The sequence below is a fragment of the Rousettus aegyptiacus genome, unplaced genomic scaffold (assembly GCF_014176215.1).
Source record: "Rousettus aegyptiacus isolate mRouAeg1 unplaced genomic scaffold, mRouAeg1.p scaffold_m13_p_7, whole genome shotgun sequence".
In the NCBI taxonomy this organism is placed as follows: domain Eukaryota; kingdom Metazoa; phylum Chordata; class Mammalia; order Chiroptera; family Pteropodidae; genus Rousettus; species Rousettus aegyptiacus.
In genome coordinates, this window is record NW_023416310.1 from 18,160,489 (window position 1) to 18,178,001 (window position 17,513).

The 17,513-nt window shown below is 32.1% G+C and overlaps 1 protein-coding gene across 2 annotated transcripts in view; it reads left to right on the forward strand.

Moving 5' to 3' along the window:
* The window catches only part of SPAST (spastin), a 44,225-nt gene that overhangs the window by 10,588 nt on the left and 16,124 nt on the right, over positions 1-17,513 (forward strand). The window contains exons 2-7 of one of the 2 annotated variants that reach the window (XM_016136065.2): positions 3,608-3,691; positions 5,373-5,456; positions 10,199-10,294; positions 11,521-11,708; positions 13,239-13,372; positions 13,641-13,734. In XM_016136065.2, the coding sequence (XP_015991551.1) occupies positions 3,608-3,691; positions 5,373-5,456; positions 10,199-10,294; positions 11,521-11,708; positions 13,239-13,372; positions 13,641-13,734 (680 nt within the window). Of the gene's footprint in view, positions 1-3,604; positions 3,692-5,372; positions 5,457-10,198; positions 10,295-11,520; positions 11,709-13,238; positions 13,373-13,640; positions 13,735-17,513 lie in introns of both variants that reach the window. The other variant, XM_016136064.2, reaches the window with a different exon arrangement.

Consider the following 17,513-nt stretch of genomic DNA (forward strand, 5'->3'; position numbering starts at 1 on the left):
CTGAAATGCTGGGATCTGTGCCACTGCTTCTCCTGGGCATGCTCTGGAATTCATTTTTCATGCTTAGTTCATTGAGTCTGCCGAAAGCTTTATTTAGTTTCTCAATCACTTTTGCTTTCAGAATTGGCAGTTGTTTCAAACAAAAAAGTGCCCCAAATGCCAGGCTTACCTTTGTTGGCTTTTCTCCTTTTCGCATTTTGATAATTTTCAGTTTTGAAACTCCAATCCTTGAAACAGGTATTTCTAAAAATATTTTTCTGGCTTTTCTCTTCTAATCTAATCTTACTCTTGTCAAAATTTTAGTTCTGGTATTATAAACCAAGTCACAACAAATGTTCGTATACGGAAATATGAGAATATTGCACTTTTTAAAAATCAGGTTTACTGAGGTATAATTTACATATGGTACAATTTACCTTTTTAGGGGTGTATAATTTAATGAATTTTGACAAACAGCTGGGTAACTATCACCACAGTCAACATATTGAGTATTTTATCACCTGCAAAGCTCCCTTATGCCTCTTTTTGATCATTCCCTTCTCCTTCCTCTTAGCCCTTGACAATCACTGATCAGATCTATCCCTGTAGTTTTGTTTTCACTGAGTGTCATACAAATGAAATCACACAGAATGTAGTCATTTGTGTCTAGCTTCTTTCACTTAGCATGTTTTTGAGATTCATCCATGTTTCTCTGTATATATCAGTTTGTTTCCTTCTATTGCCGAGTAGTATTCAGTGTATAGTTGTACCACAGTTTGATAATCCATTCACTAAATGATGGATATCTGGGCTGTTTCCAGTTTTTAGTTCTTATGAATAAAGCTGTCATAAATATTCATGTACAGATCTTTGAACTTTTTATTTCTTTGGATAAATACATAGAAGCAATTGCTGGGGCATGTTGTAAATATGTGTTAATGTCATAAGAAATTACTACACTCTTTTCCAAAGTGGCAGTACCATTTTGTGTGTACACCTGTAAACATAGGAGAAGTCTATACTTCATCTTGTAATTTCATTTCCATTTTGAATTAGGTACATAATGGTATCTTGTGGTTTTAATTTGTAGTTCACCAGCAAGTAATGATGTTTAGCATCTTTTCTTGTACTTACTTGCCATTTATGTCTCATCTCTGGTAAAGTGTATGTTTTTGATCTTTTGACCACTATTTTTTAATGAGTTGTTTTTTATTATATTATAAGAGTTCTTTATATATTCCGGTTATAAGTCCTTTATTAGACATGTTGTTTTGCAAACATTTTCTTCCAGTAAATCTGTGGCTTTCATTAGCTTAACTCTGTTTTGAAGAACAGGAGCTTTTAATTTTGATGAAGGCTAGTTTATCAGTTTTTTTCTCTCAAGGTTTGATTTTCTACATTCTGACAAGTCTCTGCTTAAGCCAAGGTTACAGAGGATTTTGTCTATATTTTCTTCTATAAATTTTATAGTTTTAGGTTTCACATTTAGGTCTGTATTTCATTTCAAGTTAATTTTTGTAGGTTTTTATGCATATGGATGCCCATTATTATCATTTTTTGAAAAAGATTTTCTTTCTCTGTTGAATTACTTAGTCACCTTTGTCAAAGTCAGTCAATGATACACGTGTGGGTCGATCTTTGGACTTTCTCTTCTGTTCCATAGACCTATATGTCTATCTCCAGTAATTGTCTACTTTAAGAGAAGAAATATCTGTGTATTTTATATTGTGCTCACTTACGAGATTCAGATAATGCAGTAGTCTTCTGCTTTTAGGTAAGAAACATCTATGCATTTGATATCATGCTTCAAATGATTCAAATAATGCAGTTAATCAAATACCTGTTACCAAACAATATTAGATAATTGAGTAATTATTGGTCTGTGAACTTATTTGTAATCAGTCATTTCATTTGCCTTCAGTAATGTACTAAAACTCCGTAAACCATTTTGTTCAAATGTTGCCAATGAGAACTGTCATAGACTGCTATTGGGTGTAAATTGGTACAAGCACTCTCAAAAAGCAGTTTGTAGGTTTCTGGTGAGTGGAGAGACTATGTAATAACTATAACTCATCAATTCTACTTCTTAAGCATATAACCTAGAGAAACTAGCACATTTCTATAAAGGGACAGGCAGAAGAACATTGATTGCAGCATTATTTGAGATATCACAAAACTAGAAACAACCTGAATATTTCTTATTTAGGTTGACTAAATTACAGGATAATATAAGATACCTATACAGAAGTCAAAATGAATGAACTAGATCTCTGTGCAGATCTCACAGGTCTCAAAAGCAATGTAAAATTTTAAAATAAAACAATACAAATAAAATAAGAGCAATACAAAAACTTATACGAGAAAGATGCACACTGAATTGATGATAGTGGTTTCTGGAAAGGAAAGGAGCACTGGAACAGGAAGAGGCATACAAAAAGGAACTTCTGTTGTATCTGTTAGATTATACTTGATTTTAAAACATTTTGAGTAAATGAGATATAGTTATCAATATTTCAACCACTAGACCACTAGAATGCAAATGTTATTTTACTATTTTCTGTAATTTCTCTCTTCTTTCCAAATTAGAAAACCCATAGATGTCTTCTTCATAAAAAATAAGCATCCAAATAGTTTGAGTTCATTCACAGACTTTTAATAATTTCTTCACGTTATTATCAAATACTTGTTGAGCACTTCCTCTGGACCAGACACTATGTAAAATACTAATGGCACTATAATAAGTAAGAAATTACCCCGTCCCAGGGGCTGAATCTAATTAGTGATTTGTTTTTAGGACGGAGGAAGGGGTAAAGAGGTAGGTAGGACACACTCGTAAGGGGACAGCATTTCTTGGTTGTTGTGTGTGGTGTTTATAATGACTAGTCTGTGCTATCAGGGGAGTCATATTTTATGGATTTTGAAATTTCAAATATTAATGAATGACGTGGGGATTTTTGTTTGACTAAATAGGGACATGAGTTGGGGGAAAATGAAACACTGTTCTAATAGGTTATTCTCACCATAACTTTACTGTATCTCTGTATTAGCCACTTAGATACTTTGCAGCTCTTAAGGGCTAAGAAATTAATTTTCTAAAACATAATGTTGTAAACCAGTCATTTGTTTCAAAGAAAATAGAAATGTGTTACTAAATGCCACACTTGTAGTAATTTCATGTACCAGTTCTCATGATGCAATCATTTGTTAAAGAAAAACCAGCTCTAGAAAGAAGGCACCCAACAAAGAACATATTATGTCAGATTTAAATACAATTAAAGTTTTTTTTCCCTCAGTTATTGATGTCATATTTATATATTTTTAAAAATACTTATTTAAAATAAATTCTCCCTAAATAAAAATTCTTTCCCTGGTAAGCATCAATACCATGAGTCAGTAAAGAACTCATAGCCCTACAATTTTGAGAAACATTGAAGTCAGTAATCCCCTCTTGGGGATTCATGTATACATTAGTATGCTAAAGATACTAAGAAGTCATGTAATAATATTTCTCAGACTTGTTTGATCACAGTTCTCTTTCATGTATCACCTAATAACAGCATGCTTTGGGAAATATTTAGTATATTTATACTTGTGATATGTACAAATAGTTATTTCTCTTTTAAAGCAGGACAAAAGGAGCAAGCTGTGGAATGGTATAAGAAAGGTATTGAAGAACTAGAAAAAGGAATAGCGGTCATAGTTACAGGACAAGGTAAGGTTATATTTACATTTTAGTAATCATCCAAATTATATTCACTTGATTGCCCTAATTTCAGATCTGTTTATCTTAATAAAAGTATTTAATGGATTTTTAAATGTTATTAATGTTTGTAGACTTACAGTTAATGCTTTATTACCTATGCTAAAAATGAAGTTATGCTCAGACTGTAGCAGTCAGGCAAAAAGCAGTATACTGTATGTATCTTTTTTGAACCCACTCGTTGCCGATGTTTTAGCCCTATTATTAGCCGTATTTTTGAAACCTGGTCCTTTCCTCATTGTCCAGGCAGGGAAGGAGTGGTTAGTCCACAGACTCCCCTTTACATCTGTGGGCAATGTTTGACTGCATGTTAGAATACAAGCATTGATTCATATATATTAAAACCAAAGTAGTTATTTCTCACCTTTACTATCCTACCACCTCAAATAAAAAGTGAGTCTAATATTATCTTAAAATATATAGATAACATTTATTTTACACTTACTGTGTGCCCAAGCATCATTGTACATCATATGTATTATCTCTTTAATTTTCACCATAACCTCACACTCTTAGGCTGTGATTGTTACCATTTTTATTTTTCCAATGAATAACCTTAAGTATAAAGAAGTAACTTGCCAAAGGCCTCATAGCTAGCAAGTGGTAGAGTCAGGATTTGAACCCAAGCAGTCTGACTTCAGAGACTGAATTCTTAACTATACGCTGTGACTGTTGTGTAGTACATGAGTACCTTTATTAAATAAGTAAAGGACTTCAGTTTGTCATAGCTAAAATAAAATCAGAAGCAAAAATTATAATGTGTAGGCTAAAAATCTTAGCCTTATGGATCAGTCCACCCCATGGATGTTTATTCTAACTGGCTTACTCTACTACTTATATCCACTAATCTCCAATAATTATAATGTGTCCAATATTCACACCATATTTTTTCTCTTGTCTTTTGATTACTTCTTTTGATTCTCTAGTTGCTGCTCTCCTTAAAAGAGAGCAGAATTGAATAAGTAAATATGGGAGGTTGGGCATTTGAGACTTACATTAGTTTATGAGTATAACTTTATGAATTATGCACAAAATATATTTGCTGTTGTTAATTGCATAAAAGAGTGAAGAAAATGAGTTGGTTATTAGAAGAATGGTTTTTCACTGAATCAAAAATGCCTTCAGTTCTACCACTAAGAGAAAAAAATGTCAATTAAATTGTGTATTCTCTTCCTGTCACTTCGAGTTTGAATTTTAAAACTTATTGAATATGCTGTCTTAATCTTATGTAGACATAGCTACAACAGCAGTGTTAGTATCTGTGACCAAAGTTGTGCATTTACAGGCAATAAACTATGTTATGACTGCAGCCTGGCTGATAGTATGAGTGAGTTGGCAGTGATTGTAAAATACAATCACTGAAATCCCAATTTCAAAGTTTTTTAAAAATGTAGAGGGAAAAAACGTCTCAGAATCCATGAAAGACACATGAAATCTGTGAAATATCACAGTAGATCTGAAACCAGCATAAGGAATTGTAACTGAATTTTTAAAGATATTTGAAATAATGTTTTCTTAATTTTTTTATAAAAACCGATTCCCCAAGAGATTAGTTGGGGTGACATTTTATCTAGAAGCAATATTAGTAGAGAAACACTAATATTTTATTATTTTTTCTTTTTGTCTTTTTCAGGTGAACAGTGTGAAAGAGCTAGACGCCTTCAAGCTAAAATGATGACTAATTTGGTTATGGCCAAAGACCGTTTACAACTTCTAGGTATCAATTAATGAATTGTGTAATTAGAATAAGATGTATCTGAAATGTGTTCAGTGAAACTTTAAATGCAGATGGAAATAGACCAATGATCTTGCAAATGTTATCTAGGCTTTTTTCCTTAATTCCTAGAAAATTTCTAACATACACAAAATAGAAGAATGTATTGATAATTATCCATCACTCAGGTTTAATAATTATTATCACGTGGTCAGCCTTGATTTATCTTTACCAAGGGCTTGCAGAACTACAGCCCATGGGCTAATCGCAATTTACTGCCCATTTCTATAAATTGGCACACAGCTACTCTCATTTCTTTATTTATTACCTGGCTGCTTTCATGCTATAGTAACAGTTACATAGTTGATACAGGGATCATACAGCTCTCAAAAGGCTTTTAATATGTAGCTTTAAAAAATATTTTAGTATTTACTACGTGGCTCTTTCAATAAAGTTTGCCAACCCCAGTTTATGTCTTTATCCATTTTCTCCCACTTCATATTATTTTGAAACAAATTCTGACATATTTTAATATCATTTATAAGTATTTCATATTGTATCTAAAGGATAAAGATGTTTTAAAAATATAATCACCAAATTATCACACCTAAAAAATAACCAGTAATTTATTTTAATATTAGATATAATGACCAAAAATTGGTAAGTGTTCAATATAATTTATATATAATTTATAATTGTAATCTATAATCTGTATAATATCCAGTCAGTTTCTCATAATTTAACTTTTTTTATAGTTATTTGAATCAAGATCTCAAGAAGATCTGTACAATATGTCTCTTTTAATATACAAGTCCATATGTTTTTCTTTTTCTTGTAGTTTATTTGTTAATGAACCAGATCTTTGCCACTTAGTGTTTCCTACAGTCTGACTTTTGCTACATGCATGTCCATATTATCTTTTAATATGTTCTTTTCCCCTTCCTGTAAATTGATAGTTGGATATAGAGCCTTGATTGATACAAAAGCTAGGCAATAAAAGAATATTTTGGTGGTTATTGTCTCTTGTGATCCTCAAAAGTGCTATATGCCCATTTGTGAAAGATGTTACTTTAAAAAATAGGGAATAAGATAGAATGCATCAACATGTCTTCTGAGAACTCAGATAGTCTGGGATTATATATATCAATGGCAGTAAAAGAGAGCTGCAGACAAGGGCATAGTAGAGCATATTTGTGTATTATGTGCTGGTTAAGAAGTGGAGCTTTTCAGAGGTGGGATGCCCAATAAATAGAATGACACTAGGAGTTCCCCATACAGACTGGTTAGGGAGGATGCAGTCTCTCTGATCGTTGGTAAGAGTTCATATATATTATATGCAGTATTTTGCTCTTAACTGCAGAGAGTATGTTCCAAGACCCCCAGTGGATGCCTGAAACCACGGATAGAACTGAAGCCTATATATACGATAATTTTTTCCTATACAGACATACCCGTGGTAAAGTTTAATATATAAATTAGACACAGTAAGAGATTAACAGCAATCAAAATAGAACGATTATAACAATATAATAATATATTATAATAAAAGTTATGCGAATGCGATCTCTCTTAAAATATCTTATTGTACTTTACTTACCTTTTCACTTATATAGAGCCTTATGACTTCTCTCTGGCATATTCGAATTGCCAGCATCACTACTGTTGCACTTTAGGGCCATTATTAAGCGAAATAAGGGTTATATGAATACAAGCACTGCCCTACCATGACAGTCGATCTGATCACTGAGACGGCTACTGGGTGACTAAGGAGCAGGTAGGGTGTACAGTGTGGATACAACTGACAAAGGGATGATTTGTGTCCTGATCAGGATGGAGCAGGTCAGCGCAAGATTTCACTACGCTGCTCAGAATGGCATGTGATTGAAAACTTATGAAGTGTTTATTTCTGGAATTTTCCTTTTAATATTTTCTTCCCTCAGTTGACTATGGGTAACTGAAACTGAGGAAACCAAGGAAAGAAAACTGTCGTGATATAGTAGGGGAGGCATATACATAAATAGATAAATCATATCACCGTAGGATGGAATATACAGATAATAGGTGCTAAGAAATCTTCCTGGAAGAAGTAAAACCTAAAGTGAGTATTAATGTTTGGGGAAAAGACGGTTCAGGAAGAAGTAAAGCATAAACAGAAACTCAGGATCAAGAAACAGCATAGCAAATAGGGAAGGGTTCTGGTAAAGATATGAACTTGGGATTTTATGGATGGCCTTGTTTGTCATATAAAGAAGCTCGAGTGCTAATCTATGGGCAGTGGAAATCTGAAGGGTTTTAAGCAGAAGAGTTATATGGTAAGGTTTCCTTTTAAATAGATGATTATATGGGGTTTGCATGTGAGAGGATCAGGAAGCTAGGTGACTTATTTTAAATCATCTATTAATCTATACATTTAGTTCTAAAAAGAAGCATTAAACTAAATTTACATTCTTTAACAAAAATGAATTGGAACAGGTTCACATTAGCAGTATATACTGCTAGTGTGTATGCATGTGTTTCTATGAGTGTAAATCTAAAGCCTACACACCTAAGAAACAAGTTCTATAGCTTTTATTCCGTTATTATTAAAACTAAGGGTTTAATTTCTGTTTATTATATAATGTTTATTTGAACTTTTTGTTACATTTCATTGAAGAAAGTGTTGATAAGACATAAAAATTTTTTTTTCTAATTTATCTTTTGCCAATAAATGTTTTCTTTCTCAGTATGGTGATTTGAAGAGTACTATCATTGTGAAAAATCAGATGACCTACCTGTTAACTAACAACAACAAAAAAACCCCAGCTCCAAGGTATATTGTATCAGCCAGTTCTAGGATACAAAAGCTGTGCAGTACTTTGTGCTTTGTGCAGAAAGGATAGCTGCTATTTAACCTGTCCCAAAGGCATGTGTCGTCGTACCATAAACCAAGCATGGCGCCTGCTTGTCTGACCTTAGAAATGGACGTTTAGTAGAGTTAGTATATATGTGCTATATTTTTGCCATGTATTCAGTAACTTTCTGGTATTGAAGAAAAGAATTAATTATGACACCTTAGAGTGTTTCAAAAAAATTAATGTAAAAATTGAGCCCCTATTGTGAATGAGGCACAGAGTAGATACTTTATATTATTTTATTTAATCCTGAGACCCTTAGAAAACTGAAGCTAAAGCAAGTTCATACAAGTAAGTGGTGGAGCAGTGTTTGTCAGCTAGCCGCATGGATTTACTTGAATGGGGAAAAAGAGTGCAGCAGTGATGTAGAGTGGCAAGTTCAAACTGCTGCTCTCTTGGGCTGCAGGTGCTAGTCATAGAGGCCCAGATTATAAGAGGATTTGTTGTTTTTTGAAGTGTGGGTAGGGTTGAAATTATCCTTTTAATTTTTTGGTTAATTTTTGAAATATATGACATGGGCATATGCTACAGAATTGTACAAGTTTAAGTATCGAAAGCATCCATCCCTTACTATGCCCCAGCCACTCATTTCCCCTCCTAGAAGTAGCTGTTACCAGTTTCTCTGGGTCCTTTTTAGAGATAATCTTCATGTACAGTAGTGCCCCCTTATCCATGGTTTTGCTTTCTTCAGTTTCAGGTACCCATGATGAACTGTAGGCCAAAAATATTACATGGAAAATTCCAGAATTAAAATAATTATGATTAAATTGCACGCTGTTGTAAGTAGCATGATGAAATCTCATGCTTTCCCACTCTGTCCCATTTGAGACCTGAATCATCCCTTTGTCTCACGTATCCACATTGTATATGTTACCTGCCTGTTAGTCACTTTGCTGTCTCAATGATCAGATCAGTTATCAGAGAGAAAGACCACATTCACATAACTTTTATTATAGTATATTATAATTGTTCTATTTTATTATTAGTTATTTGTTAATTTTACTATGCCTAACATAAATTAAACTTTATTATAGGTGTATATAGGAAAAAACAGTGTATATAGGATTAGATACTATCCATGGTTGTAGGCATCCACTGAGAGTCTTTGAACATATCCTCTGGGGATAAGGGGAACTACTGTATACAAGTGTGCACATGTGTTTAAATAGTAGTAGGGTATTGTACATCCAGTTCTGCCTCATGTTTATTTCATTCTGCTTTATCGCCTTTATCATTTGCTTGACATATGTTAATGTAGCTGAATATGGCATTTCCTAGACATACCTTATGGTTTTCCTCTGTCATTTTAAATGCTGTTCTCCTTTCCTGAAATGTCAGATTTTTTTAAATCTTTTCAAATTTTAGCCAACTCATAGCACATTTTTCTGGTAAAGCCTTTTTAATGTTCTCTTTTCTTTGTGTTATACAGTCTTTTTAAAATTTTTGTGTGGTAAGTTGCCAATTATATTTAATCAGTATCCGGATGGTAGAGACCAAATTCATTCTTTTATATCCATAGTGCTGTCTCTACACAATGATTTAGACATACTAGATAATTCAGAAAATATTTGCTGGTGATAATAGTGATGTGGAATTGCGTCAGGTTATCAAACCTTATGAATAAGGCATATTTTTAACATAGCCATTTACTTATTTCTGTTGCTATTTTAATGTCTGAGTTTTTACTAATTATATTTTTAGGAGAATTTTTTATAAATGCAAAACCCTTCATCGTGTAACAAACATCCTTGTAACCCCTTGAATCATTTTTCATTTTCACATGTATCTTTTTTTCATTATGTATTTTTTCCCTTTTTGTTTATTTTGTTCTTTCTTACCCCCTCCATTGCATAGAGAAGCTGCAACCAGTTTTGCAATTTTCCAAGTCACAAACAGAGGTCTATAATGACAGTACTAACTTGACATGCCGCAATGGACATCTCCAGTCAGGTGGGTTCAGGTTAACTAACATGTAAAATAATAAAGCTTGCATGCAAAGTAACGTCCCGCTTAACCTGATAATGTTGATTTGATTTTCAAATGATAGATTTGATTGGTTTTTGTTTTTTTTTCACATGGCTCTGTTGAAAATACGGTATTCTTATCACTTATAGTTTATAAACATGTAATAAGTAAGATGTAGCCATTCTTAGCATGCTTTATTTGCGTATTTTACAACCTCTAATTTTTCAGATTATAAAATATAAAGGTTCATTTTCCTAAACTATTAAAATATTCTTGTTTCTGTAGTATTTTCAGCTTTTGTGTTTTTTTCCCATGCATGGCTATACCAAGTTTTTTATGAAAAGGTAGTGTTTTATAAGACAGTTTTAAATTTTTCTTTGTTATGTATCAATTTTCATTGCATATCAGTTTTCATATATGCTGTACAAGAATGTTTTATCATAGTACCTGTTAGAAAAAATTTGAAACTGTGTTCACATCATGAAGAGAAACATTAGAACACTATTATTTATCATGGATTAAATTTGTTTTCCATGAACTTTTGGGTATTAACTCTTACAGAACATTATTTTGTTTGTTTGTTTGGGTGGGAGGAGTTTTTATTTTCTAGGTTCTCTGACATCTTGGCCAGTTTTATTGGTGACTTTTTAAGCATTAGTTTCATGTCCGGGGCTTAAATTTTATTGAAATAAAATATGTCTTTGTTTAAATTGTAGCCCTAAAAACCCCTTAGTTCAGAATGTAATATAACTACCTTCTTTATTCATATATAATACAAAACTTTAAGATTTCAACAGTGAAGACATAAAGTGGATTTCTATGGATAGACAGTTGATCATTAAATCTTTCCCTGTGGCTTCAGCTATCCCTTGAGTTCTCACTTTGGTTTGGTCTTCTAGTACAGAGCCCTACATCAGTCGTTATATTCTTTTCCTCATTCCTTCCTGTACCTGATTTGAAATACCATTTAAAATACAGAGAAGAGTATTTTGCCTACATTTCTTTTAGCATGGCTGCGAAGTGCTGACATTTTCATAAAAAACTTTTTGAGAAAACAAATGTAAGAATGCACCACATCTAAATAGTTTTATGTACATAAATATATATATATAAAAGCTTAGTTTTGCAAATTTGTACTGGTCTTTATTATTACTTTTATAATGTTTAGCTACAGTTTTCTAACCATGATGATTTTACTGTTTCCTTAACAGAAAGTGGAGCAGTTCCAAAAAGAAAAGATCCTTTAACACATACTAGTAATTCACTGCCTCGTTCAAAAACAGTTATGAAAGCTGGATCCACGGGCCTTTCAGGCCACCACAGAGCACCGAGTTGCAGTGGTTTATCCATGGTTTCTGGAGTGAGACAGGGACCTGGTTCTGCAGCTACTACTCATAAGGTATTTGGAGACAGAACTTAATTGCTATGCTTTGCAAATATAAAATTTCGAATATGATATGCTTGCCTAAGTTTATTACAAGTATTTTATAATACCTTAAAAAATTGATAAGTTTCCACAAAATGTAATTTTTCTTTTTTTCTAATTTACAAAGGCAACTTGCTATTAAAAAGCAAATCTCTTAGAATTTTTCTAAATTATTCTAAATTGCACCTTGTTGAAGGTGCAGCTGCAATAAGTAGGAGAATAAATAAATCTATTTCAAGGGAACAGGCATTTCATTGCAACTATATTAATATAAACAAATCAAGCAACACAGAGCAAAAGGACCTGTACGTATATCACCAACTCCAAGAAGCAGCTTTCCTTCAACTAGTGTAATGTAAACATAATAATTACTGAAATAAATTTCAAAACCCAATAAATGTTTTTCTAAAACAGCAATCAAATTCTAGTACTAGGGTTGAACATTTTCTTAAAAGTAAATATACTTTTTAATGTCTTCTAATATTTGGTAATTTTGCATTACAGAAGTAACTGCAACATACTGTGCTATTCTTTATACCTTTTTCATGTTGTAAATGTCCTATAATCATTATATGAGACATAATACATGATATATATGGACCCACCACCCAGCTTAAGAAAATAATATTACCATTACCTTTGATGTCCCCTGTGAGACTTTCTCTATTCCAGTCTCTTCTCACTTTTTTCGGAGATAATTATTTTCCTAATTTTTGTGTTTATCATTTCCTTGATTTTCTTTATGGTTTTACCACTTATATTTATGACCCTAAATATTTATTTTATAAGATTTTTAGTTTTATGTAAGTGGAGCTTTATTGTACATATTCTTCCAATGATTGTTCGCATCATTCAGTGTTATGTTTCTGATTTTAACTCATGATTTTTAATGCTTTCACTGTAATTCATCTTCATTGTTATAGCATCTTTCATTAAATCATATATCAATATATTTATCAATTCTACTGTCGATGGAAATTTCTCTTGCTTCTAGTTTATCTGCTATTATTTAAACAATTTTGCTATTCCAAAAAAAGTGAATCTTATTTTATCTCCTTTTGGATCTATCTATTCAGGCTTTTTTATAGTAAGCTTGCTTATCCAGTTTGTTTTATATAATACTTTATAGTTCATTTTAAGTGTATTATTTTTTAAATTATTTAAATCTATATAAATCTATATAAATATTTAGTAACATTAAACATACCTAGAGTTTTGTTACAATTCTAAAAAAGATCAAAATTACATGAGTCCATTGTCATAGAACCTTTTTATTTTATAGTAACTAAATCTCTCTGAATAAAATCCTCTCTAAACCTACTTCATGCCATTGTAGTTCTGGAGTGAATACCATTTTACTTTGGAGTAAATATACATTTTTTTTAGATTTTTATATTCTTTTTCCTATTTTTAATTCTTTACTTCTGTGAACTTTAAGGTTAATTAACTTATGAAATGTAAATGTTGGTTATATTTTCATATTAAAATTTTGTGTTCTTTAAGAATACACCAAAAACAAATCGAACAAATAAACCTTCTACCCCTACAACTGCTGCTCGTAAAAAGAAAGACTTGAAGAATTTTAGGAATGTGGACAGCAACCTTGCTAACCTTATAATGAATGAAATTGTGGACAAGTAAGTTTTGCCATCTAAAGTGTTTTATTTTATAGTTTTTATTTTCAAACTTTATTCATAAAATGTATCAAGTGAAATAGATTATGATAATTTACATATTTAATTTTTATGTTGCCTTTTAACTACTATAAATGTAGAAAACCATTGCTTTACTGATTTAACTATAGTTTATAGTTTACATAAAAGTATGTTTCATGGAGTTAGTCTTCATATAATAATAACTGAAGCATATTACTATTGCGGAGCTAACTGAAATTCTGTTTGTTAGTGGAACAGCTGTTAAATTTGATGATATAGCTGGTCAAGAGTTGGCAAAACAAGCATTGCAAGAAATTGTCATTCTTCCTTCTCTGAGACCTGAGGTAAGGACTATTATCATTTTTCTGTAATGTCATCCATTACTGAATCTTCGGTAGCAGTAAAGAAATGTTGGAGCTGCGCTAGAATAATAAATTCATATAACTGTAGATGTAAGTTTTTTTTTTAAAAGAACACTAGAAATTGATGTTGATTAGTTATAAGAGAGGAGAATGACTATAAGGATTCCTAATTCTCAACCCATTTTTAACATTTATAGGAAAAACAGGTAACAGGAAATAATTTTTATATCAAGGGTAAGAGGGACTTAAAATTAAGGGACAGAAATACTGGAGAAAAGGATAATTACAACAAAATTATTCTTAAGTCTATATTTGAAGAACAAGTTTTAAAAGTACAATTTTCCAAGATAATAAGTTATGAAAGTAAGTAGAGAGCCAGTGAATGGCAGGTAGGGAGCTAACCTTCCATCCCCTATTTTTAGACTCACTAAGGAAGTAATTAGGTAATCTTAATTGATAATAAATATTTGATTTTCCATACTTAGCACTGTTTTGGATTTTTACAATTCACAGATTGCATATTTGGTGCTGTTCTGATAATGTTGCAAAAAATAAATCTGAGGATCCACTTCTGGGTCAGTTATTTCTCTTCTCGAACCTTCAAGTCTTATGGATTCATTTACAACATGTAATGAAAATAGATGTTGTATGGCCCATTGTGATAAATGTGCTTTAAAATGAGTGTATAAGGGTTGTGTGCCTCTGTTTTTACAGTCTAATGCTTACTCAACCATTTTATCTATGTTCATAAACTGTTGACTTTTCTCAGCAACCACAAATGTGACTGCTTTAAGGTGTTTACAATTCATGAGTATCAACTATGCTAGAACTCATTGAATATTTTCAAATCTTTCTTTCTTTTACTACTTATTTATTCAAAGTAGCAATGTATACGAAATCACTGGTTTGATATCCTAATCGAAATTTTGATAATACAGAATAAAATAATTTGAAAATTATTAAAATAGAAAGCATTTGTCCTTATATGAACCAGATTTATCTCTTGTACCACCTCTGGCCACACTTTGGGGAATCATTGTAGTCCTTATATTAGGCTAACTTTTTGCTGGACTTATGTAACAGTAGTAAATGCAGCACACTGAGTATTGCCAAAAAAATTCATTTTGAAAGGATTCATATAATTTTAGACCTGAAAAGGATCTTAGCAGTATATAGTCTATTTGTTGATAAAGAAATTAGTCCTAAGATCTCAGTTACTTGCTCAAGATTATAGTTAAGTGGTGGACCTAGGAAATGAAGTAAAAATAAAATTCCTAAGATTAGAACTGCCTCTTCAATGCTGTAACTGCCACCTAATACTTAAATGTGGCTTCAGTATTTATCAGGTGCCATGCTTTTTAGGGTACAAAAATATCTAAAATTGTGAAAGTGGTACTAAGGAAATATTTGGACTGTGCTAGAAAGGTCATTCAGCTTCTGCTTTACCCATACTTTTAAAAACACATCTAAAGCAGACAGGTGAAATAGCATATGATTTTGTATTTAGGCATGTTTCCATGGTGGTGACACAGTGTGCAATTAAGAGACGATTAAGAAGCTGTAATAAGTGAAAATACTAGTCATTTGAAAGTTATTTCAAAGTTAAATATCCTAGACTCAAGAAGGGCAGAAACCTTAGTAAATGTACTAAATGAATAGGTAGACTCAATATTATTAAGATGTCAGTTCTTCCCAAGTTGATATAGAGATTCAATACAACCCCTATCAAAACTCCAACCAGTTATTTGTAGATATCAAGAAATTGATTCTAAAATTTATATGGAAAGGCAAAGACCTAGAAGAGCCAACACAATATTGAAGAGAAGAACAAAGTTGGAGGACTGAGAACTGACACTACCTAGACTTCAAAAGTTATTGTAAATCTACAGTAATCATGCAGCATCAGTCACAATAGCTAAGACATGGGAATAACTTCAGTGTCCCTCAGCAGATGATTGAATAAACAGTGTAATATATAATAGATTATTTGGCCATAGAAGAGAATGCAATCCTGCCATTGCAACAACATGGATGGACCTTGAGGGCATTATGCTAAGTGAAATAAGTCAGACAAAACAAATATTATATGATCTGATCTCCCTTTATATGTGAAATCTAAAAACATTGAACTCTTAGGAGAATGGTGGTTGCCGAGAGCTTGGAAGTGGGGGAAACAAGATGTTAGTCAAGGGTACAGACTTTCAATTATAAGATGAATAGGTTCTAGGGATCGAATGTATTACAAGGTGACTATAGTTAACAATGCTGTATTGTATATTTGGAAGTTGCTATGAGAGTAGAACTTTAATGTTCTCACCATAACAACAATTACAAAATGATAATTATGTGAGATAAAGGTTGTATTAACCTTATTGTGGTAAATATTTTGCAATATATATGTGTATCAGATCATCACATTGTACATTTTAAACTTATACAATGTTATGTTGATTATATTCAGTAAAGCTGAGAAAAATGTTAAAAACATAAAAGGCTACAGTAATCAAGACAGTGTGTCACTAGCAAGAGTATACAAGTAGATCAGTAGAACAGAGTAAAGAGCCCAGAAATAGACCCACATAAATATAGTCAACTTATTTGTGACAAAGGAGCAAAGGCAATTTGATGGGAAAAAGATAGCCTTTCCACAAATGGTGCTGGAACAAAAAAATAAAATCTAGACATATAATATACACTTTTCACAAAATTAATTCAAAATTGGTCCCAGACTTAAATTTTGCCTTTGTAAAAGGCAAACTATACTATAAAAATCCTAGAAGATAACATAGGAGAAAATGTAAGTGATCTTTGGTTTGAGGAAAACTTATTAGATACAACACCAAAAAGCATGATCGTTTGAAGAAAAAAATTGATAAGTTGAACTTCATTAAAATTAAAAACTTCTCTGTGAAAGACATTGTTTAAAGAACACAAAGACAAGCCACAGACTGGGAGAAAATCTTTGCCAAATATATGTTAAAGGAAGGACTGCTATCCAAAATGTACAAAGAACTTTTAAGACTCAACAATAAGAAAATAACCCAATTAAAATGTGGGCAAAAGATCTGAACAGACACCTCATCAAAGAAAATACAAAGATGACAAACATGCATATGAAAAAATACTCATTAGGGAATTTTCAAGTTAACAGTGAGATTCCACTACACACTTATTAGAATGGCTAAAATCTGTCACATTGACAACACCAAATGCTGGTGAGGATATGGAACAATAGGAACTCTTGATGCATTGCTGGTGGGAAGGCAAAATGGTACAGCCACTTTGGAAGACACTTTGACACTTTCTTAAACTAAACACTCTTAACTGTGCTGTCTAGCAGTCACCCTACTTAGTATTTACCCATATGAGTCAAAAATTTATGTCCACAGAAAAACCCGCACACAAATGTTTATAGTAGCTTTATTTGTTACTGCCAGAACTTGGAAGCAAACGAGATGTTCTTTCAGAAGTAAATGAATAAACAAACTGGTATAGCCATATAATTAAATATTATTTAGCATTAAAAAGAAATGCACTATCATGCCATGAAAATCAACAGACAAACCTTAAAAGAATATTGCTAAATCAAAGAGCCAATCTAAAAGGGCTAGTACTGTATCATTCCAACTATACGACGCTCTGGAATGGCAAAAATATAGAGACAGTAAATGATCAGTGGTTGCCAGGGGTTCATGGGGAGGGAGCAAGTGATGAATAAATGAAGCACAGAGGATTTTTTAGGTCAGTGAAATTATACTGTA